The sequence below is a fragment of the Sinocyclocheilus rhinocerous genome, unplaced genomic scaffold (assembly GCF_001515625.1).
Source record: "Sinocyclocheilus rhinocerous isolate Xijiao unplaced genomic scaffold, SAMN03320098_v1.1 scaffold89, whole genome shotgun sequence".
NCBI lineage: Eukaryota > Metazoa > Chordata > Actinopteri > Cypriniformes > Cyprinidae > Sinocyclocheilus > Sinocyclocheilus rhinocerous.
In genome coordinates, this window is record NW_015653489.1 from 207,780 (window position 1) to 231,597 (window position 23,818).

The window sequence follows — 23,818 nt, forward strand, 5'->3', positions numbered from 1 at the left end:
AAAGACAGAACAGTTAGCATGTTTTGCTCAAACTTTCGCCATGGCATTAGAGCTGGTACACCGTTGTCGCTTGCAAAATTAAAATGACGGCGCCGTGGGTGTAAACTTACAGATTATGGGGTGGTAATATTATAATGAGATCCCTTTGCCACGTCACAAAGGGAGCGAAATCAGACACACTCGTTTTTTCAGACGCTTGCAGAAAAAGGCTTACCAAAACAAAGTTACTGGGTTAATCTTTTTCACCTTTCCTTGGTTGGTAGATGCACCGGGGACCTGATTATAGCACATAAAACCTGGAAAAGTCAGATTTTCATGATATGTCACCTTTAAACAGTAAAAATATTTCACAATATTACTGCTTTTGCTGTACTTTGAATCAAATAAATGCAGGCTTGGTGAGCAGAAGAGAATTCTTTAAAAAACATAAAAAATCTTACTGTTCAAAAATTTTTTAACTGGTAGTGTAGATATGTATCATTGCATCTAGTTGTTTTGGATAAGAATAAAACATCAGTTCCGACAATATCGCGTCTTTTTGAATTTAAATCTAGATTTATTTGCATTGGCCCATGGAAACCTCTATGAACACACTTGACCAAAAAACATCACGGGGGACGAATTTACGTTTTATTAAAAAGTGTTTTCGTATTCTACACTCATGGCGCGCACACACATTAGCACACACATTAGGATAAGTTAGATGCCTGCCTCTGCTGCGAGTCCCTATCAAGCACTTTACAGATTCAACTACTCTCTTCTTCTCCTCCTGCCTGGCTCTTTGGCCCGCTGTATTCATTCTGCTGAATTATCCACTAACCTAGTTTATTAATAGTATTTTTTGTCATAGATTATGATTATATATTTTTTCATTTGTTATTTTTCATTAAAATGAAGTTGTCTAAAGTTGTAAAAAAAAACTGCGCTGGTATCGGATCGGATCGGAATTGGCCGATACTCAGAATTTTTGGTATCGGATCGGTTCTGAAAAAATGGTATCGTTGCATCCCTAGTCCTGTACGAGCGTGGCGATTCTCACCCACTCGCTCTCTGCAGCGCATCCATTATCCAGTAACATCAACAGCAGCGGGGCAGGGGGATGGGGGGTTGGACGTCTAATGGAGTGCCAGCGCTAATGAGATGAATCTATCCATTATAATGCTTTAACGAGAGTAAATCTGCATGACTGGTAATTAGTCCACACCCCTGCATTAGCTCCACTCCTCGGAGGAGCGGCTCTGTCTTGTGTTGCCAGAGGACATCAGAGCGGCTGAATGCATTATACTCCAGATGCTGCGAATTTTCATCATTTAGATGTGTTTCCATCAGGGAGCGGATTTATCAGGCACGGTCACGGTGGATAAGAGCACGGCATAATGACAGGCCGGGAAGGAAAACTGCTGGCGTTGTTCAAAAAGAAACCCCATTAAGCAGCTCCCGGTTGCTAAGCAGACACGTACGGCACAACTATTTAGAGCGGCTGCGAAGCGCTAGTGGCTTTACAGGAGCCCAGGCATTGTAAGATTCGAGACAACAGTCGCGTGATTCAGCCAGCATAATCAAAGGCTTAACAAATCAGACAGGTGCTAATTGAGTAACTGAGAAGCAAACTGCATACTTCCCACTGGGTTGAGCCAATATTAGTGTTGTGTGTACTACAAACCTCTTATTTTTGGTCTTTTGGTGCTTTTATTTAAAGATTAGAATGAGTATTAAAACGACAAGATTAGCAAACATTACCAGCCTGATTAGAACTCATTGTCTGCATGAGCACCTCAGCTTTCTGTTAAGCCACAGCTCTGACATACTACATGACCTGTTTTTAGACTTGTGACAATTTTATTTAAAGGAGAGTAATAATAAAAGCAAGATCAGGAAATGTTGAGAGCCAAATTAGAACTCAAATTGTCTGCATGCGCACCAACGCTGCAGAGTGTGATGTTATATGACTGTTGCAGTGCCTGAAGAAATTTAGTATGCTGAAAGTCTAGTGTGACCGGTTTTAAGTGGCCTGTTTTTTGTCATTTTTTTATTTAGAGGATAGTAGAGAGAGTAATAAGAGAGTAAAGGGCAAGGTTGGGGAATGTTGCACGCCAGATCTGAACTCAAATTGTCTGCATAAGCACCTCAGTTTTCAGTTAAGCTATAGTGTACAATTTTAGTCTTCTGTCTCTTTCATTAAAAGGAGAGTAGAGAAAGTAATAAGAAAAGCAAGATCAAAGAAATGTTTTCTTTAGCCAGATTAGAAGTCAAACTGTCTGCATGAGCACCTTTCTATAAACACACATCTCTGACATACGACTTATTTTTAGTGTTTCTATTTACAGTAGAGTAGACAAAGTAATAAAAGGAGCAAGATTAGGGAATGTTGCAAGCCAGATTTGAACTCAAATTGTCTGCATTGGCACCTCCGCTTTCTGTTAGGCCATGGCTCCAACATACTACAATGTCCTATTTTCAGTCTTTTGTCATTTTCATTCAAAGGAGAATAATAAGCGGAGCAAAAGTTAGGGAATGTTGCGAATTCAAATTCTTAGCATGAGTCTTTTGTTTCTTTCAATTAAAGGAGAGTACAGAAAGTAACAAGAGGAGCAATATTAGAGAATGTTGCGAGCAAGATTTGAACTCAAATTGTCTGCATAAGCACCTCAGCTTCCCGTTAAGCCACAGCTCCAACATTCTAAAAAGTCCTATTTTTAGTTGTTTATCATTCAAAGGAGAATAATAAGAGGAACAAAATCAGGGAATGTTGCGAGCCAGATTAGAACTCAAATTGTCTGAATGAGCACCTCAGCATTCGGTTAAGCCACTGCTCAAACATACTAAAGTGTCCTATTTTAGTCTTCTGTCTCTTTAAATTAAAGGAGAGTAGAGGAAGTAACAAGAGGAGCTATATTGGAGAATGTTGCGAGCCAGATTAGAACTCAAATTGTCTGAATGATCACCTCAGCTTTCTGTTAAGCCACAGCTCTGACCTACTACTGTGTCCTGTTTTAGTATGTTGTCTCTTTCAATTAAAGAAGAGTAAAGAAAGTAATATGAGGAGTAAGATTAGGGAGTGTTGCGAGCCAGATTAAAATCACATTGTCTGCATGAGCAACAGAGCTCATCACTAAGCCAAGACTATGTCTTACAGGATGTCAGATTCAAACCCACGTCTTCTAAATGAGCAGCACCACACTGGCACAATCTTAAAAGCTCTTCTTCAACTTCAGCAGAACAATAAAACATTTTGTCTGAAACCCATTACCTCACTGACTTCCATTTCAGCAGACGGACTCCGTTGTGTCTAAATATTCGGTGTATGGTGAATATAGCTCATCTAAGCCTTTCTCAAATGACGTCCTTGCACTAAAGAAAAAAGTGTTCTGAAATGGGCAGATTAGATTAGCGCTAGGAAGCTTTGATCTAAAGCTCGCTGGCAAGCTTTGATCTGCACAAGCAGCTCTTCACCATGACCAGAACACAGTATGAGCCCATTTCACTTCCATTTGTATCAATTCTCTGAGCATATACGATGATGAGAAGCTCTGCTCACCATCACTTGCTGCCATTTATCCCTAATCAGAGTCCCTTCAAATCATGAATTCCTGAGGGAGAAATGACCATCAAGGGCCTGGAGATCAGAGCGGCAGACTTCAAATGGAGACCATATTTACATAGAACAGCATGTGTGGAAACACGTGATGGCTGAAATGTACAATTATTAAGTGAATGACAGACTCGGAAGGTTGCGGGTTCAAAACCCACATAAAAAAAACAAACAGTTGAGCCATCATTATCCAGGTGGATTATCCTTGTAAAAAATGGTCACATACTGTAAATGAATTCCACCAGCCCTGGTCATGTGGCCATAAATAAAGCAGGGCTCCAGACTAACATTTGAGAGCAGCGGCACCAGCGCCACTAAGTTCTACAGATGGCGGCGCCAGGAGCAGATTTGGTAGCGCTGGGGGTGGTGTGCGGGAGTATTAAAATATAGATAATTTAATCATAAAATTACTATTGTTTTGCATTAATAAGTGCAGTTACTAATAATATTACATGTTAATTTCTTGTTTATTTTTCTTTTGTTTATTGTTTATACAGATCTGACAGTAAAGCACTAAGCTTGAGTTGAGATGCATACAAAATTGACTTTTATTAACAACAGCAATAGGTGCAAAATCTATTTTTATATAGAAAATGTATATATTCCACTCTTATTAAATGTACCATTATTCTTCTAGTATATGGAACTGACCAACTTCAGTGATTATGTGTGAATTAGTAGCAAATTGAAGAAAAGTTTGTTTTCCAAGGCACTTTGTGACTTTTCTTACTTTATACACAAAAAAGTGCAAAATTCTGACAAAATCTGATTTCTTGATGATTTGATATTTTATAATAGTGATTTTATAATTTCAAAATATAGAGAAAAAGTAGAAATGGATGACTAATAAGCCAGTAAGTGCTCCTCTGCTGCCGTCTACTGGTTATAATTATGATTTGATGTATTTTTTACATTATGCATAAGTGTTTGTTTACCATAAAGTATATTGGTCATCCCATTAAAAATAACATTCGAACTGGATCATTTTAGAGCGTTAAAGTGCTGGAAATAGTTGTGTGAAATGCTTGAAAGTCATTCAAAAGATTGTACAAACCCTGAAATGAATGATGTAATGCATTCGACTATTTCAACCCAACACCATGGTTACAGTTAGCGTTACCGCTTCTGGTTTCCTGACGTATGTCAGCGCTGTTTATAACAGAGATTTCTGTGAAGAATTTGAATGATTCTCACTAGATCTCACAGCACTGTTGCATCTGTGCAGTAACAGAGTCGCAAAATCAACTTTGGTTCTCGAGTAAAGCTGTTCTAAGCTCGGACAAGTTTGTTTGCGTCGCGGTCTGAGCTGATAAACGGTCCGCTCTGCGCAGCTGAAACGTAGCACGGTTTAGTTTCGCTTTCGTTTCGTTTGCTGTTTGATGTTTTCTTTCTGCAAATGAAATGGCAGCGCTTATGAGTTGGACAACGCGGTGGTCGCACCAGTTCGCAAAACTCGCAAAACTGGTCGCACCGCTCACAAAAATTAGTCACACCGGCAGAAAAAATGGTCGCAGTCTGGAGCCCTGTAAAGACTTTAAAATGTTAAACGGTAAAAAGACTGCCTAATTAACATTAACAATTAATCTGATCCAATTAAGTCACCTTGACAACCAGAAACATTAAGTAGCCTTTCCAAGATCCATTTCTTTCAGCTAATCATAATTCAATTAATTAGTACGCCATTAACATTAGCATGAATATGAACAGGCTCGTTCATTTGAGCCAACCTGCATCAGAAAGGTTTGTAAAATTCCCTGGGCGTTACTTTTCAAGTGTAATTTTGAAGGTTATCGGCGTCAGACAGAGTCTCTGTTCATGACTGGCATATATCCAGATTCGCTTTTACATTTTGAAAATCCAGATCGCAAGGTGTTAGTCATAATTTTGAGAAGATACAAGCAGAAATGCTTGAGCCACTCCTCAAGAAATCTGTACTTTGGTCACTTATTTTTAGTGTTCTATTCCAGGCATATTTTAATTAGATTTTTATTCTATTAACCTCAATGTTTATGTCAAATTATGAGATCAAAGCTACTAGAAAAGTGGAAATAACCTGAGGTTTCTGTTCTGATGTTTTAATGAAGGTGATAATTTGAAGCGAGCGTCTCTCAGAATGCAGGACCCCCAGGCGTTCACCACCCACATTCAAAGGTCAGGAAAAGAGCAGCGGCAGAAATAACGATGTGAATGCAGTTAACGACTGTGGGGCCTGATGAGTGTGAGTAAGCGTGGTCTGAGGCGAGAGGAAATCATTAAGTGTACCTGGAGGAAGGTTGGGTCTCTTCCTCTTTTTGCTGTTTTCTGTTCCGTTTTCCAGAGGACAGTCAGAGACCAGAGGACCATTGGAGCTGCTGAATTGCAGAGGTTCGTTGTTCGCGGCAGGGTCAAAGGGCAGCGGATTCAGACCTGTAGAGGGAAAGAACAGATAAGCTTGGTAAGTCTGCATGCTCTGTAACCAGGGATGCACATAAATGGTGCGCAGGTGCATGACCGAAATAAGAAATGCGCTGGGTAAATAAGTTCAGACCACTCGTTTGCGTACCTGTTAATGCACAATCACCGTTTCAGATCGTCTAACTGTAATACTGTATAAAATCTTCTGTTTTTCAGAGCAAAACACAAAACTGTCACTTCACTGAAGTGCTTCAAAACCAGCGGTGGGCAACCCACCAAAATAAAAGCTTTATGATTTTAGGTTTGAAACTGATTATAATTTATATAAAAAAATTAAACATAAATCAAATATTTTTTATTATTATTTATTATTATGATCAATATTTAGTTGTGCTATTTTTGTGGCAACAGTTACATACATATATATATATATATATATATATATATATATATATACACACTACAAAAAACCTCTTGCATATCTTACAGATCTCATAAAATAGCACTAACGCTTCCTTGGATTTTCTCATTACAGCAGCAGAGAAATTTCCTGAGAATTTTTTCCTCCTTGTTTTTATGTGTGCTCCTGCCGTTTTAATGTGCACTATGCATCAGCTGTGTACGGTCAAGGAACAGTCAGTGGGCAAGTAGGCCGAAGCAGTGACTAAACGAACCAAAGTGAGGGAGAATTGATTAAAAGTTTCCTATGTTTCTGTCTGGCCTGCTAGAGAATGATTCATGAAGTGAGGACATAAATGGCCCTTTAAGACTAATTTAATGGTGCAGCTTCATTTCAATGACGGCATATTTCTGCTCTGAAAGCCACAAAGACAGGATTATACACACACACACACACACACACACACACACACACACACACACACACACACACACACACACACACACACACACACACACACACACACACACACACACACACACACTCTCATTCTTTATTAACCCCTCTGTGAATTCCATTACAGAAATTGACTGCAGGTTCTGATGCTAAATTAGGAAACATTCTTGAGACAGCAATCAATACCTAAGGACTCCCTCCATTTCCGTTCTAGACATGCACAAGGAGATGAGAAAGACAGCAAAACCATCCAATGAAAGATGGATTCAATAATAAAAACGACAAGATTGCAAAGATCCTAAAGATAATGAATTTCAGAGAAAGCTTTAGCAATAACACTAATATGTCAGTTTTTGGCTATATTTAAATTGATTGCCACATCAGCTTCACTGGCTATTACACGGCAGATACATTCAACAATATCATAAATACAATATAATAAAAAACAAACATTTGATAAAATTAAACTTGAAAAAATAAAAGTTTTGGCACATACCATTGTATAAAAGTTTCTTTAAAAGTACTTATGATAAAAATTGTACGTTTTTCTGTGTCCATCTTACAAAATAAGTCCTTAAAAGTTACCAGTATGTCGGTAACTTCCTGTCCCGGTATACAGCAGCGTGCGTTACGTGCTGTTTAGAATACAGAGTGATGTCTGAGATATGCATGCTGGTCTGTTTTCATGAAATATTCATCATGCGTCTCGGTTTACATTGTTTTGCTAGGCATTATTTGCCTGAAGGATACAGAAGTGTGGGGCTGGGGGGCTGTCACTGCATATCCTGTATGATGAGAGAGAGAGAGACAGAGAAACAGCCTGACACTGAGTTCAGAGGGCACGGTTCAAAACTCTGCGTCATAATCTGCCACATCTGCCCTCTGCAGTGCGCAACCTCTCCGACATCACACTGCTCATGTGCATGAGATAGCAGAGGCAAGACTGTAGAAATAACGGGATCTGAACGGAGAAGGAGGCAACTGAGTGTGAAAAAGCAGATAAGTAAAGTAAGAGATGGAAGAGCAGCGCTGCAGAATGACAGCACGAGAAGAGACAGAAAAACAGGGTGGCTGAAGACTAATTTAAACAGCGCTGAAGAGCCCTCGCAAGCTCTGGCTGATGCTGCATGTGCGACTGCAGGAGCGAGAAGTCCTTGGCATGTAACGAGCTGTTAATGACATAAGATGCTCTGTAATGATGTATTGAGTCCAGATCAAGCCTGTCAATGACATCAGCTGCTAGAGCTGGGCGGTATACTGAGTATTTATGAAAGTTTGGTGATTATTTCATTCACAGATTTAAGAAGTTAGATTCAGTTACTCTGGTCAGTTCTTTCTTGTTGGTTTCAGTCAAAAACACATATTGAGCATTTAATTCGCATCATCACTCATGTGTTCATGGATTCATTTTTCTTTTTAAAACATTAAAAAATATATATATATATATTTTAAGTCACCATGAACACTTATGAGTCATGACGCAAATTAATTGCTGAAAAAGTATAGTATACAACTGTTCAAAAGTTTGGGGTCAGTAAGACTCTTAATTAATTAATTTATTTATTTATTTGAAAGAAATTAATCTTTATATTCAACAAGGATGTATTAGATTGATCAAAGACATTTATAATGTTACAAAGGATTTCTATTTCAAATAAATGCTGTTCTTTTCTGTTCAAACCCATCACACGTTCCACAAAAATATTAATCTGCATATTAATCTGTTTTCAACCTTGATAATAGGGCTGGACAATAATTCAATATCAACATGTATCGCGATATAATTTTTTTCAATAACGGTGATATGATTTTTAAAACACTGTTTTTTAAGCTGTATTAACCAGGCAAAGTAGCTACTGGTTATTCTGCCACTCAAACACAGACAAAACAAACTGTCACTGTCGATAATACTGGAAATCTTCTTATATAGGTATAGTAAGAGCAGACTTTTGAGTCTGCAAGCAAGTAAATCAAGATGTGCTGAGAGCTGCCCGTCTAGGGGTCCATGGCCCATGCGTGACCCTTAACAGCTCTCCAGGCGCAGAGTGCATATATATCTCTGATTGATGTTCCTTCTGCCCATGTTGGACAAATTCTGTTCATACGCGCCAAGAGGAAACCACCACCCATGACAGAAAAGGGGCGCATAAACACTAACCGTGCGGACAAGGGCTATATATTATGGAAAAAGCAGGGAAAAGTCGATAAATGAAAGAACATCCAGTTCTGCTGAGTAAGAATGAAAGATAACTAAAGCTAAACTCAATATGAAGATCTGAACACCTGATCGCAAGCAGCATCCCCCCCCCAAAAAAAGACAGAAAAAAATAGATTAGGAGAGGCAGACAAAAAAGGAATAAGGTTACTTTCTGGCTCTGACATTGTTCTCTTGCTGCAGATGGAAATGCTTCAATAGAGCTGCTGATGAGATTTAAATGAGTATTACTGTTCCTGCTCCTGATGGCCACAGAGGAGAAAGACGGATGCAGATCACATACTCAGTGCAGCAGCAGGTAATAATCATAAATGTGTTTTGAGTAGCAAATAAGCCTATTAAAATGATTTCTGAAGGATCGTGTGACACTGAAGACTGTAATGATGTAATGTAATGATGCTGAAAATTCAGCTTTGAAACACAATAAAACATTTTAAAATATCACTGTTTTTACTGTATTTTTGATCAAATGCAGCCTTGATGAGCAGAATAGACTTCTTTGAAAAACAAACAAACAAAAAACATTAAAATACGTAACACTTCTTCAGCAGTTATAATTATTATAATTATATATTGTACATGTATTGATCTTCATGAAATAGCATATGAAGTAGCCTATATATCAATGTAATCAAACATTAATGTGAAAAAACATCTTTTAAAACAGTTTGGCAAAAATGGCTGTTTGGTCTCAAAAAATATTTTTTTTGATTCAAAGCAAAAACATAAATATATGCAGCAGCAGGAGAACTTGCACAACACTCTCTTATCTTTGAAAGAGAGAGAGAGAGATGAAGGGGAAGATGAGGGGCGATAGATGTGACTGAGGGGGGGAGGCTTTCCAGCATGCAGAATCTCGAGTAATTCTTCTGAGTTGGGGACTCACAGGCACCCGGCGGCCTCTGACACCAAATGAGACTCATGCATGTATGGATGCGTAGAGGCAACGGATTTGATGAATGTTTCTCTACCTGTAACCTAAGACAAGTGCTTCGCTAATGTGTTTACAGAGGAATCTGAAATGTCTCACAGCATCCAGAGGCAGAATGGTGTGCTTTGCATCAGGCGTGGCATGATGAAACCGCTCATTCTTCGGTTCTCAATCCCATTACCATCACAATATACCACTGTGCTTTAGAGGAACGATGTGTTCCCGCCTCGCCATCGGGCCTCCGGGTCTTGATTTGGGAGAGGACTGTTGTGTGCTTATAAACAAGACAAGACAAACTGTTTGAGGGAGGAACATAATCGCCTCTGCGCTCTTCTACCCACAATGCAACAGGGAACTGTCACTGTGTAAAGAGGAGAAAATTTCCTTCGCTCTCTTACAAGTTCACACAAAGACTCAGCGCATCAGGGACCAAAACCTCTGACTTGCGTGGATACATTAAATAAAGCAATTCTTTGTGTTTTCCCTCATGAGGGTGTTGCGTAAGTTGCTGTGAACTGTGTCAGAAGTTGTCAAGATACCTTCATAACGTCTTGTGTGCTAGCAGTGAAACTATCACAATGCCGAGTAATATTGATGTTAGTTTCTCATAGCAGAGGCTGAATGTTATGCCTGTTCTGTTGTTTTATTCATTGCTTACATTTACACAAAAATCTATTATTATTAATATCAGCATTTCCCAATAATTACCTAGACTGTGGTGTCCCGATTTGGCTTAGTGCACTTATCAAAATGCAAAAGGCTGTGATTTAATTACTAAAAGTGTTGCAATGCATGTTTCAGAGCGAAATGTTCACAGCACTGTGTTCATTTACACATGAGCAGCTCATGATTCTGTGTTTTCTGCGTCTCTGAGAGGCTCGGTTTAGAGTTTATGCAGCAAACTCGATCTCTGCATGTACATTTACGCAAATTTAACACCCTATGGTCTTGTGGACTTTATAGTAATGCGCTGGGCCACAGGATGGCTATTCCAAATCAAACGCAGCATTCGGGACAGATCATGTCTGTTTGTTTGCTCCTGTCCTGCAGCCTCCATCTGGCAGGTCTTTCTCTGCAGTACCTCCTCTCAGGTATGAAAAATGTTTCCATTATTCTTGTAAACCAGCAGCTTTTAAACTGAGAGCAGACACCATATTTATACCAGCCTGTTTAATTAGGCTCGGTTTAGAGATCAATTCATTCTGAGAGTCTCCAGGGACTTGGAGCCAAATAGAGAGATGGAGAATGAGCAGAAAGAAACAAACTGAGCAGATTTACTAAGAAAAATTCACAGTTTTGAGGCACTGGAGTCTTCTAACGGCTGGAGGAGAACGACCGTGTGGGTCAACCATGTCAAAGCCCTGAGGAATCTGCACTTTATCCCCAGGTCCTCCATTCGCTAATAGATGGATGAGTTGCTAAAGCGGTCTTTAACATCTGGTCAGAAACCCACTTCTCCTCTTATGAGAGAAAAAACTGAAGGAAGAATATCACTCTCATGATGCCAGTGAAAACAAACAACAGCAGGCTGGTGGCAGAAGGGGATTTGGAGGTTGAACGTAAAAGGACAGCCGGCACAAAAGACGGGTGCGAACGACTACAAGAGCTGTTGACAGAAATCAGATATGGATTTGAAAACACAGGACTCGTGACATGAAGTAAGATGAAAAACAAATTTCCAAGACTCAACAAACAAGATGACAGACAAAACATCTCGGAAAATGATTCTGTCCCCTACAGGAAATGTAAATTAAACTTAATTGCACACATGAAAGAAAAGTCCAGACCGAGTCCAGATGAGGAACGTTTTCTCACCGCAAAAAAACAAACAAAGGCACATTGAGCCAATCTCATTTCCTCTGGCACGTCACATGTCCAATCTCTCGTGCCAGCCCATCTTTCTCTCAGTGCTTCATTGATCCCATCCACGCTGAGCTGAAGTTGACAGTCACCACAGCTGTGAAGTCGCTTAACACCAGCCAATGGGTGACACCGCAGTATTCGCAGTTGGAATAAATAAGAATCAATAATAGTAATGACAACACCAGCAGGGCTGACTGAGGTCTCATCCCTCCTGCTAAAGACTGCATTAGTAAAGCAGCGGAACGCGTCTTATTGTGCACTCTAAAGCTTTGCAACACAACGGATGCCAGAAGTTCTGTTGTATGGCATGAATAAACACAAATCACACTCATACAGTCTTGGATTTAGCACCTCCTGGTGTGTCGAGCTATGTTTTGAGCTCAACACATGCCACTGATGCTGCCAAATTAGTTGGATCAATGCAGTAGCACAGATAATAACATCTCTGGTGTTCAGAGATGAAACTGATTCACGACAGTCGCTGTGGTGTGGTCTGTGCATGCTGCTGTGTACACATCAGTGCTTGGAGAGAAGCTGCATATTCTCAACCTCAGCACATCAACGGTGAAGTCAGCAGGACGGGTCTCTCTGTAAACCAAAGGCTAGAGGTGAGAATATGGCTAAAGATCTCAGGGTTATGAATGATGAATGCACAGTGAAGTTTAGTCTCTGCCTGAGAGGATGGGTTTCTGGACAGCCCACAGTCAGTCCCTTTTTTTTTCTGTATATCGCATACAAAAATGGCTGGAATATCTTAACAGAATGCAATAATTGTGATTCATCATTTCGCAACCGTCTTTAGAAATTAGAATTAAATGGTATGTGTATGTCTACACACACATATATAAATGAAAGAAACGAATACTTTTATTGAGCAAGAACGCATTAAACTGATCAAAAGTCATAGCAAAGAAATTTACAAGGGCTAGTATAAGCCTCAAAAAGACTTTATGCCAATAGTAAAAAAAATATGGCAAAAGTTCGAAATCTGGGCTTGTGACCAGAAGGTTATAGGTTTAAATCCCAGGGATTAAGCCATGAACCTTGAGCAGGTACCTAATCAAAGTTTACGTCAGAAGAACAGTGCAAAATGAACTACACACCACTTTAAAAAAGAACAACAAATTATCAAATTAGTAAGTAATTGGTCTTCATGAACTCTCTCTCATTAAACTAAGTGAAAGGCTGGGAAGCTCATTTAGCTACTTGCATCGCAAACATCCCAAAACCTGTTGGCAATTTATTCAACTGAAATGAAGAACCGCCTCCTCCGAAACAACACCTCCTGTGTGGAACGAGTAATTCAGGCTTTCGGTTCCTAAAGGTACGAGGAGATATTAAACTTCCGTTACACCGAGTGAGAAGTCTAGCGCTACAAAAGGCCAGAAGCCTTTCAAGACTCTGGCAGCTGAAGTCATCACTGCTCCACAGCCAAGTGCTAAAGCATGGAGGAGAAACACATGTAGCTCCTTCCTGGAAACAGAGGTGTTAAAGATCCTGAAATGTTCCCCTCGCATACCGAGTCCTGGTTTTACTCGGCTGCACCTGCTTTCAATGTTCTAAGTGGTGTTCCTTCACAGCCATCTTCCTTTTTACAATACAGATGTTATTAATACCAGCTGAGGCAATGCCTCATAAATGATTTATTCAAAAGCAGAAATGTTTCCATCAAGTCCATTCAAACAGCAGAGGCCAGGGAATGGAAGAGCCTCTTCATGCTTGTCTGCAGGGCACAAGCTGAGCTATTAATCTTCTGAAAGCTTATAAAAACAACTTAACTGAGAGATCAGACCCTGTCTATCTGTCTCAGAGAAAGAGAGGGGGGCAAATGTATGTCACAGAGCATTAAAGTCACTGACCTGACAAATTTATCTAGACTTTTCCTGCTTTTTTTCTCTCTCTCCGACATGGCAAAAATGGGAAAACATCCCACTGAGACACCTGAATTCTGCACTAAAGGGATTCAATGTGAAAATGTAATAATGCTACACATTGACCTTAGATTTCCATCTCTGTATATCTTTCAGTGTTGGGGGTAACGCATTACAAGTAACACAAGTAATGGAATCAGATTACTTTTTTCAAGGAACTAGTAAAGCAACGCAGTAACTCAATATTGTAATGCATTACTTTTAAAAGTAACTTTCCCCAGCACTGTTTGTTTTTAAGAACTAAAGCCATAGAAAAAAACTTTGTAGGCTATCCAACAACCAATCTGAGCCTTGGGCGCAAGTACTTGAATAGCTGCCCTGGGGAAGAAGGCACTTAGTTGCAGTCCATACAGAGGTCACACTGTGCTGCTTAGCCAACAATGCACTAATATAATTGTACAATGGTTACATTCTTGAGGCAGTGAAGGGGTCAGATTCACACGTGCTGGCCAGCAGATGTTGTGAAATAAATAAATGGTGAGTAGGGAGGGCTGTAATTTCTCAAGGTCGACTGCCAGTCCGTCCTTGCCTCCCTATTGTTGCACTGAATGTGGGCATCTCAGAGAACCAGATCCAAAATTAGCTTTAAGCAAGCTCTATTCCACTTATGCCCCTGAGAGTGGTGATGATAACTCGTCACAAGGTCTACAAGCGACACTCAGGAAGGTGTGGCGTTGGAATGTAGATCAGAGGTGTGCGACGAAAAGAACGTGTGACTATTCCTAGCCGAACATCTAACGCATTAGCAAATATACACGTTGACCATGTGAGATCGACTGCAATGTTGTCCAGATGAATAAACAAGGTGCCTGACTGACCCGGCTTACAGAAATGTGTGAGGAATGTGTGCCTATTAGAGCTGGATCAATACCAGAAGTTTGGCTTTGGTAGGATATCAGGCTCTGATACTGCAGTATCCTGACTAAATCAATATCTTAGGATACAAATGAAAGGACAAACAGAAGAAAAGGACAAAAAAAGGCCCTAGCCCTTGTGCTTTGCTCAAAACAATCAAAGGCATCACACACTTTCAAAACAAAAGAAAACAATAAAACAGAAGAAAACAAAACAGAACGTGAAACTCAAAATACAAAACAAAAATAATCAAACAAAAATACAAAAATAAACAAAATAAAGTCACATACATTAATTCCATTAGAATTAATTAATATTGTTTATATGTTTATATATATATGTTTATATAGGCTACTTTATAGAAAATAGAAAGTCTTGGGGCCTGTTCACACAAAACACATTTTTGCACTCCACTGCGCTTCTTTTTTGTTTTTCATTGCTAGATGGACATGCGCTCATGTCTTGTGTCTTTTGCAGCATCTCATGCATGATACTGCACTTAAAAAACACAGCGCTCAAGTTGAAAGTTCAGCTTTTGAGAAAAAAGTATCTCTAGACCTGGCATTTTTTCATTCCATTTTAATGCTTTTAAATGCAAAAACGTGTTCTGTGTGAACGGCCCCCTGCAATCACAAAGCAAGATCATACAGTATTAACGGGTACTGCTACTATTCCACAACAAAACTCCTTTATGGATTTGTTCTGCAGGTATTCTGTGGTTTTTATGTAGTGACTAATGAATTTATAATCGGGTTTGTACACTGCAAAGCTAAACTGCACCGCATCTCTGAGTCGACGAGTAAGTTCAGACTTATTTAGAGCTTATATAGTCCTGGAAAATGGTGATACTGTGGCAATTTTCTGGTACCGCAATGTATATATTTTTTCAGTACAGTAGATAAACAGAAGCCTAAAAAATAGCTTAAATCCAAACACATCACACATTTAAAAAAAATAGTGAAAGGTATGATTAGAGAGCACTTTGTTGAACCAGAAGGTGACGGTTTCTGCAGCGGTCGGTTGAAATTCATTGAGTTTCTGTATTTCCGTCCTCGCCACTGACCTCTGAGGGTGAAAACAGTTCCCTCATAGAAGTGTGAATCACAGTTGAGATGTGAATTCATCAATTAAAGGTGGTGGAGGCATGCGCAGCGTGTAAACATCGATGTAAACGGGCTTTTAGCAGAGCGTGTCCAGCACAGCAGTCCCTTTACTGGGTGTTTGGTGAGCGGCGAAGCTCAAAGGTCGCTCTCATCAATGGAGTACAGTATGTGTTTCCTACACCTGCCCCTGGAGCACACATGAAAGACTGCTCCGGGGGGCGGAGGGACGACTTTAAAAACTTGCATGAACACACAAATAAACACAAACATGGGCTAGCAGCACAGATGGATCTCTATGTGTGGATGCACAGAGGAGCCCATAGAGGCTGCAAATACTGACGTCTGACTGCTAATCTGCTCCAGTTAATTACATTTCCAAAAGTTTCACCACTCGTTACGGGTCAAGCACAGCTTCTCTGTCTGACGACAGCCCAACGCACTGTGGCTTTTTGTTGGCTTGTTGTACGGTCCATAAAAACATTAGACCCCAACTGCTGAATAACTATCTGTGCTCCGCTGAACTTTAATCATACATGTAAACACCAGCAGATGAGAAACTGAAAACCACTCTATGCTGCACCTTGTTCTCATTAGACACAGCATGACAAGTGTCCAGTGACAAGCAGACAAATTTTCCTGTCCACACTAAAAAAGTGGAATTCACTAACGATGAGAACATATTTAATATATTGATATTTAATACTGTAGGTAATTAGACAGGCAAACCATTACACGAAAGATCCTGACAAAAAAAGTATCAGTTAACTGTATGTTACTCCTACATATTATAAGACTACTACGTAACTAACTGAATACATAACAGAAAATAAACAATCATAAAATATTGATTAGTTATTTACAGTATTATTCAAATGTTCGGGTTGGTAAAAATTTATTTTTTTATTTTTTTATTTTTTTTCAGACAAAAAAAAGTCTCATATGATTATCAAGTCTGCATTTAAAATGAATGAACATAAAAATTAACTTAAAATATTTCAATATTAAAAAATATATAAATTATTTAAATGTTTTAAAATATAACTTATTGCTGTGATCAAAGCTGAATCATTACTCCAGTCTTCAGTGTCACATGGTATTATTCAAATGTTCGGGTTGGTAAAAATTTATTTTTTTATTTTTTTTCAGACAAAAAAAAGTCTCATATGATTACCAAGTCTGCATTTAAAATGAATGAACATAAAAATTAACTTAAAATATTTCAATATTAAAAAATATATAAATTATTTAAATGTTTTAAAATATAACTTATTGCTGTGATCAAAGCTGAATCATTACTCCAGTCTTCAGTGTCACATGATCTTTCAGAAATCATTCTAATATGCTGATTTGCTGCTCAAGAAACATTTCTTCATATTTTTGTTGAATATATCCTTGAATATATATAAAAAAAAACAATCTGAATGAAGTATTCATGAGAATGTTTTTACAGCACTTTAATATTAAATTTCGGATCAACAAGATTTCATTACATTTCACGATGTGATAAAAACAGAAACAAAGGGTTGGCCTTACAGCGCAGTGTTCTAATCACTTTTACAGTGTGCTGAACCTGCACCGGTTGCTATGCAGGCTGTTTTTCTCAATGGCAGTCTAATAGCTGCTCTTGAGCATCTCAGCTGGAAGACTTGTCATCTTTAGATTTCAAAACCCAGCGGGTGTCTGCAGGGGGCCCGGAGCGAAACCATGCACCATCAGTCTCGCAGCACACAGACTGGACCGTAGTATTAGCAATTTGCCCTCCTCAACACACACTCATGCTCAAGAGAACAGGATGTTCACAAGGAGAAAGAATAACAGACAGAGACAGAGAGATTGCTTGCGTCATGAACAAATACACACATACACTACTGGTCAAAGGTTTGGAAGTCTCCTATGCTCACCAATGCTACGTTTATTTGATGAAAAACACATTTTAAAAACATGTTTAGTAACAACAATCCAATTGTGGAATATTATAACAATTTAAAATAACCGTTTTCTATTTGACTATTTTAGATACAGTAAAACAGTGATACTGTTACAATAGAATAACTGTTTTTGGTTTATTTTAAAATATTATACATATCAGAAATCATTCTAATATGATATCATTCTAGGTACTGAGTGACTGATACCATCTTTGTTATGGAACACAGTTGTTGGTTTGCAGTTTTAGTGTACATGTTTGCTTGAATTTATTTTTAAGATCTGAGGTATCTGTTGTCATTTTCAGTATGCCTATAAAGGTCACACAAAATAATATTCAAACTCACATTAGACACTTTTAATACTGAATAAAGCACAGCACATGAGATTATCATTGTCATAGTTGATGTTGTTCCAGCCACGATGTCGTAGAAAACCGTTCCTAAAACAGAATCCCTGTCGCTTGTGGTGGCTGGTTAGGACAAAAACGTAGATTAACGTGAAAAGATACCTTTCATCATGTGTCACGTCACATCTGGTTAGGACACGGTGTTATTATAATCGATATTGACAACAGTTCAGCTGCTTAATATTTTTGTGCAAGCCTTGATACCCTACCATTCAAACATTTTGGGGAAATACGATTTGCGGGGAAAAAACAAACAAGCAAATAAAAAAACTGTATTGATCCAAAAAAAAATGTAAATTGATCAGAAGTGACAGTAAAGACATGCTGAAAAAAAAAATGCTGTGAATTTTGTATTTATAAAAACAAAAATAAAAATACAAAATTAAGGTTTCCACAAAAATATTAAGCAGAAATGTTTTTTTAATACTGATAATAATAATAATAATAATAATAATAATAATAATAATAATAATAATAATAATAATAATAATAATAATAATAATAATAATAATAATAATAATAATAATAATAATAAGAACCATTACTAATAATTAAGCACAATAATAACTGATAATAACTGAGCAACAAATCAGCATATTAGAATGATTTTTGAAGGATCATGTGACACTGAAGACTGCAATAACAATGCTGAAAATTCAGCTTTGAATCACAGCAATAAATTAAATTTAAAAATAAATTACACGTTTAAACCGTTATTTTCATTGTAATAATAGTTACCACTATGCGTTAAAATTTATTATTTAAAAAAACAGTAAAATTGAATGTAATTTTAAATATTTCACAATATCATTGTTTTAACTGTAGTTTTTCAACAAATAAATGCAGTCTTGTTGAGAATAAGAGACTCTAAAACACACACACACACACAAAAATATTCCAAACTTTTGACTGGTAGTAGGTAGGTAGGTAGGTAGGTCACTAGGTGTTGAGGTTTCTAGTAGTCGGTGTGGTTTTCAGTGGGGCTGGTGAATGGGATATGTCTCTTCGGCCATGTGAGCGCACACACAGGTTCACCCCTGAGGCTGTGCCCAGAGCGTACATGTACCTGACAAGCACACCTGCCTCCACAGCCTGAGCCCACAGCGTACAGCGCGAGCACGACACAATCCATGCAGAAACACCATTCAATTAAACACCTCCATTTCAAACTGCACACTACTTACTTTCCTAAATCAGGCCCTAATGAAGGTCAATGTTATGCAGATCGGCAAAAGACAACCGCTCCAGCGGGGTCCAGTAAAAGTTAATGTAGCTGCGTTCACACCGACCGCTTAATGGGGCACAGAGGTAACAGGAATCACAATTGTGTACGTATTAGACACTCAAATCTGTTTTATAACTTCGCCTTTTGTGGTCTTAAAGGTATGGTTCACCCAAAAATGAAAGTTTGCTGTTAATTTACTCACAACAGTCCATCCAAGATGTACATTAGGTGACTTTTTTTCTTTAGTAGAACAGTAAAAAGATATTTTAGCTGAAACAGTGTTCCATGGTGATTCATAAAATGCATGTCTACAGCTACCACTATAGCTAGTCACTTTGAGAGTCGACAAAAATTACAGGAGCATTAAAACCTCCATAAAACCTCTATATATCCTCAGGAGTCACAGGTATTAATTTTGTGTTGCCTGTATGCTTTTTGACTCTCAAAGTGATGGTACACTCTAAAAAATGCTGGGTTAAAAACAACCCAACTTTGGTTATTTGGCAACCCAGCGCTGGGTAAATATTGGACAGAACACATGCTGGGTTATTTTGACCCAGCTGTTTGGGTTAAATGTTTTTACACAACATGCTGGGTTGTTTTATTTAAGTCAACTATTGTTTAAAATTTATTATACTGCTGGCTTAAAATGGGCTGGAAATTAAATTAAATTCAGTATTATAACGGATAAAATCGGTTTATGTTGTGCAAGGCAAAAGGCATTTCCATCATGCGAAACGACCACAGGCTGAACCCAGCATTTGGGTTAAAAAAAAATAACCCAGCATTTTTTAGAGTGTAGCTATAGAAAGGCATTTTATGATTAACTAAAAACCATTGTATCAGCATATCATTAATGGAATATCTGTGCGTTTGGATTATTTTAAAATGTAATTTTGTGACAAATCCCCAAAAATAAGGTAAAGCAATACTTAGTGACATAAGGTACACAAGCTTTCAAATTTAGATTTGCAGTCTCTGTGGTTTTACTCACATTACTGCATAATTTAACAGTTTCCTTGAAGAATAAACAGCAGATGACAGTGATTTGCAATGTTACAGTTCATTCTAACCTACGTCAGAATAATATCCAAACGATTTGTACCACTTCATGAGCTCATTTTACTGAAAATCACACTTTTCACGGAAATCTCCAGTTCATTCCTAAGGGACAGTCATGATACTAGAAGATCAGTTGGCAAATTTCAGTACGGCTTTCATGTTCCACTGTTTTTGCATGTAATTTGGATAGTAGTTGGTGGGGGGGGTGATTCTTCTATGCTTTCACATGCTACCTTTATGCTACTATTCTGAATGATGTCTGAAACTTTATATTGCTGGCACTTCTTGTGTTTATTGCCTCCATAAGACGAATCACTTAACTTGGAAGTGTAAAACCTTTTAATATCCAAGGAGCCTGTGGAGAGGTAAGGAGAGCCGGCTCTTTATGCCCTCTTCATCCGGAGCTCCTGATGATCCACGGGGAGTTAAGGTGAGCTCGTGGCAGTGTGTCGAGAGGCCGGGGAAGGTCAGGATTACACTCAAAGTCGTGTATGGCCGGTATGGGCGGCAAAAACGAGATGAGACAGCAGGACTGTGAGACTCCCTGAAAAGACAGACAAGCATCTGCAAAGGTCCAGGTAATGTGGAAAATCCTGAGAGTGCCATTCACCCCCCATCACCACTAACCACTTCCTCTGTTTCCCGTACTGAAGAGGATTCAGAGACAGAGAGGTACTGTGATTACACTTCACCTGACCTGGCATACTGATGAACGCTGAGCCTGCGGATAGCACAGTCAAATAATCACAGTGAAAAGTAAGTATAAAGGTATGTGCTTGTATTTGTCTCGAGAAGTTAAAAGGCCAGCTAAAACCAATAATTCACAATGCCCTAGTGCATTTCATGAAAACTCACTTCATTTGCCCACATCATGCTGCGCAACCAGCTGCTTCCTGTGGGCAGGGTTAAATGACAACAACACACCCCATGCAACAATAATGCAATCAACTTATCATATCAGTGGCCACTGGCCAAGGAAAAATAAATCCTCACCCCTTCTGTAGTTTCCCTCCAGCCTCCAGGGAAGCAGTGAAGGTTAATTTATTCAAATATCCCCACTACTCATTTCTATTTCATTAAATGCAACTAATGAATCTTTGGTTTGCGCCTAATCAGCTTTACACTGTCACAGCTCCACAGATCCTTCCAGGAAGACTACGGCCAGTGCCACATGTCAGAGAGACACAGCCGAGTGGACTGGCTATGATCGCTTCCAGCAGCAATACAACAGAACAGACAGACAAGGAGTTATATAGAAATGACAAATCAACTGGATAGAAAATGATAAAACAAAACAGCAGAAGAGACGAAGACTTCGCAGTGAGATTACACTCCTGGCTCATCTGACAAGTTACTTATGCAACACTGGGAAGAGATTGTACTTTTCGGCTTCGTACTCACACCTTGGAAAAGAAACTGACATACAGAGCAGAGAAAGTCTTTCTGATAAAATGTTTCAATCTAGGAGGAAACTACGTAACATAGATCCTGAACAGCACAAGATATAAAGCAACCAAGGAGAGAGTTTTTTTTTTTTTTTATAAAATCAAAAGACTTCACCGAGTATTACTTTAAGGAAATAGGTAAGAAAAAGGCAGAAAAAGTATAGTGTTGACGTTTTATGTAATCGTAGGCTGTAGGCTTTGTTTCTGTATATGAAATACCAAGAAATGCCAACTTCTGCAAAATAGTAATACAGTAAATATGCACATATTACAGTAACATCACAAATCTTAGATTTTTAATTGCAATGACTAAATGGAAAAAATAAGATGATGATGATAAAAAAAATAAGATGAGTTGAAGACAAAGATGATGATGGTGAAGATGATGATGAAGATAGAGAAAAAGATGAAAAAGGATGAAGAATACAAGAAAAAACGAAGAAGAAAAAATTAGAACGGTGAAGATGATGAAGGAGAACAGGATGAAAGAGGAGAAGAATACAAGAATGAAGATAGAGAAAAAGATGAAAAAGGATGAAGAATACAAGAAAAAACATAAGAAGAAAAAATTAGAACGGTGAAGATGATGAAGGAGAACAGGATGAAAGAGGAGAAGAATACAAGAAGAATGTAAAGGCAAGAAAATAATGACAACAGCGAAGAAGTGGATGATGAAGAAAAAAAAGACAAAAGAGGATGAGGAGTACAAGAAAAAAGACAAGACATAAGAAGAAAAAGAAGACAAGAAACTGAAGAAGGAAGAAGACAACGAAAAAGACGACAAGGCAAGGAAGGCGACGAATGAAGAAGAAAAAAAAAGTTTTCAAAAAAGGTATGCATCGTCTGTTTTTAATGTGATTTGATATCATAAACTATGTTCTGTTTATGGAACAGATTTGAGATGCAATCAAGACTTAAGAACTATTGTACAACTCATATTCTCTTTGCCACAGTTAATACCTGTGTGAAATGTTTATCACTAATTCTAATTTGAAGCAATCTTCACCCTATCCATCACGAGCGAGGCGATGTGCCACAAATCCCAGGCGCTGGCTCCATATATAGGCTCCATATATACGGATGATTCTAATCTGAGAGTCAGCGCTGGAGCTTATCCCTCCACACACTGCAGAGAGGAACCACACTGTCTTCTGGCTGATCACAATCCTCCATAGCAAAGAGAAATTACACCTTGATAAATTGATATGACAAGCATGAAGGTTTAATTTCTACAACAATGATACGGCTGATAAGATACAGGCCCACGCTGAGCACTTCTCATCATGATAAAGGTTGCATATGGCCAAAGAGGTACAGAAGCCTCAGAAAAACATCATGAACGATGGAAACTGCAGATAGTGAGAAAGGCACTTTTCTTATATGCTTTTTACTGTTGTGAGGCAGTTGTGAGAAAACGATTATTAGTTACTTTCAAATAAAAAAATAAAACAGTTTTATTATTGATGGCATTGAGAAGAGTTGGGTATTGCAATACGCCTCTAACGTTTAGAGGTGGAGCGACAAAAACAAATCCGAAGCAAAACTGTTGTGCATCTCAGAGCAACATACAACAATGTTTAGTTACTAAAAGAATCTGCGTTTATGAACGAATCGTTCAAGTAAATGATTCAATTACCCATTCATTAAGACCACTTTAAACGAATCAATGGAATGCAAGATTCAATGACGCACTCATTACAGCTGGGACTTGCACTGTATATGCATTCATGCCACCTCTGAGCTGCATTTAACAGTCTATGTAAAAAAAATTTTAAAAACCCACTTCAGATGCAGCTTCTGTGCTGTTTGCGCAGTGCAAAGATGGGTTTTGTTTATTTAACTGAATTTATTCATTAAATGTAAAATATTAAAGGGGTCATATGATGCGATTTCAATTTTTCCTTTCTCTTTGGAGTGTTACAAGCTCTTGGTGCATAAAGAAGATCTGTAAAGTTGCAAAGACTAAAGTCTCAAATCCAAAGAGATATTCTTTATAAGAGTTAAGAGTCAA

At 38.4% G+C, this 23,818-nt stretch overlaps 1 protein-coding gene across 1 annotated transcript in view; it reads right to left on the bottom strand.

The window, feature by feature from the left end:
* The window catches only part of LOC107716365 (ecto-NOX disulfide-thiol exchanger 2-like), a 253,672-nt gene that overhangs the window by 132,279 nt on the left and 97,575 nt on the right, over positions 1–23,818 (bottom strand). Inside the window, exon 4 of the mRNA XM_016522775.1 lies at positions 5,855–5,998. Within this exon, the coding sequence (XP_016378261.1) occupies positions 5,855–5,998 (144 nt within the window). The remainder of the gene's footprint in view (positions 1–5,854; positions 5,999–23,818) is intronic.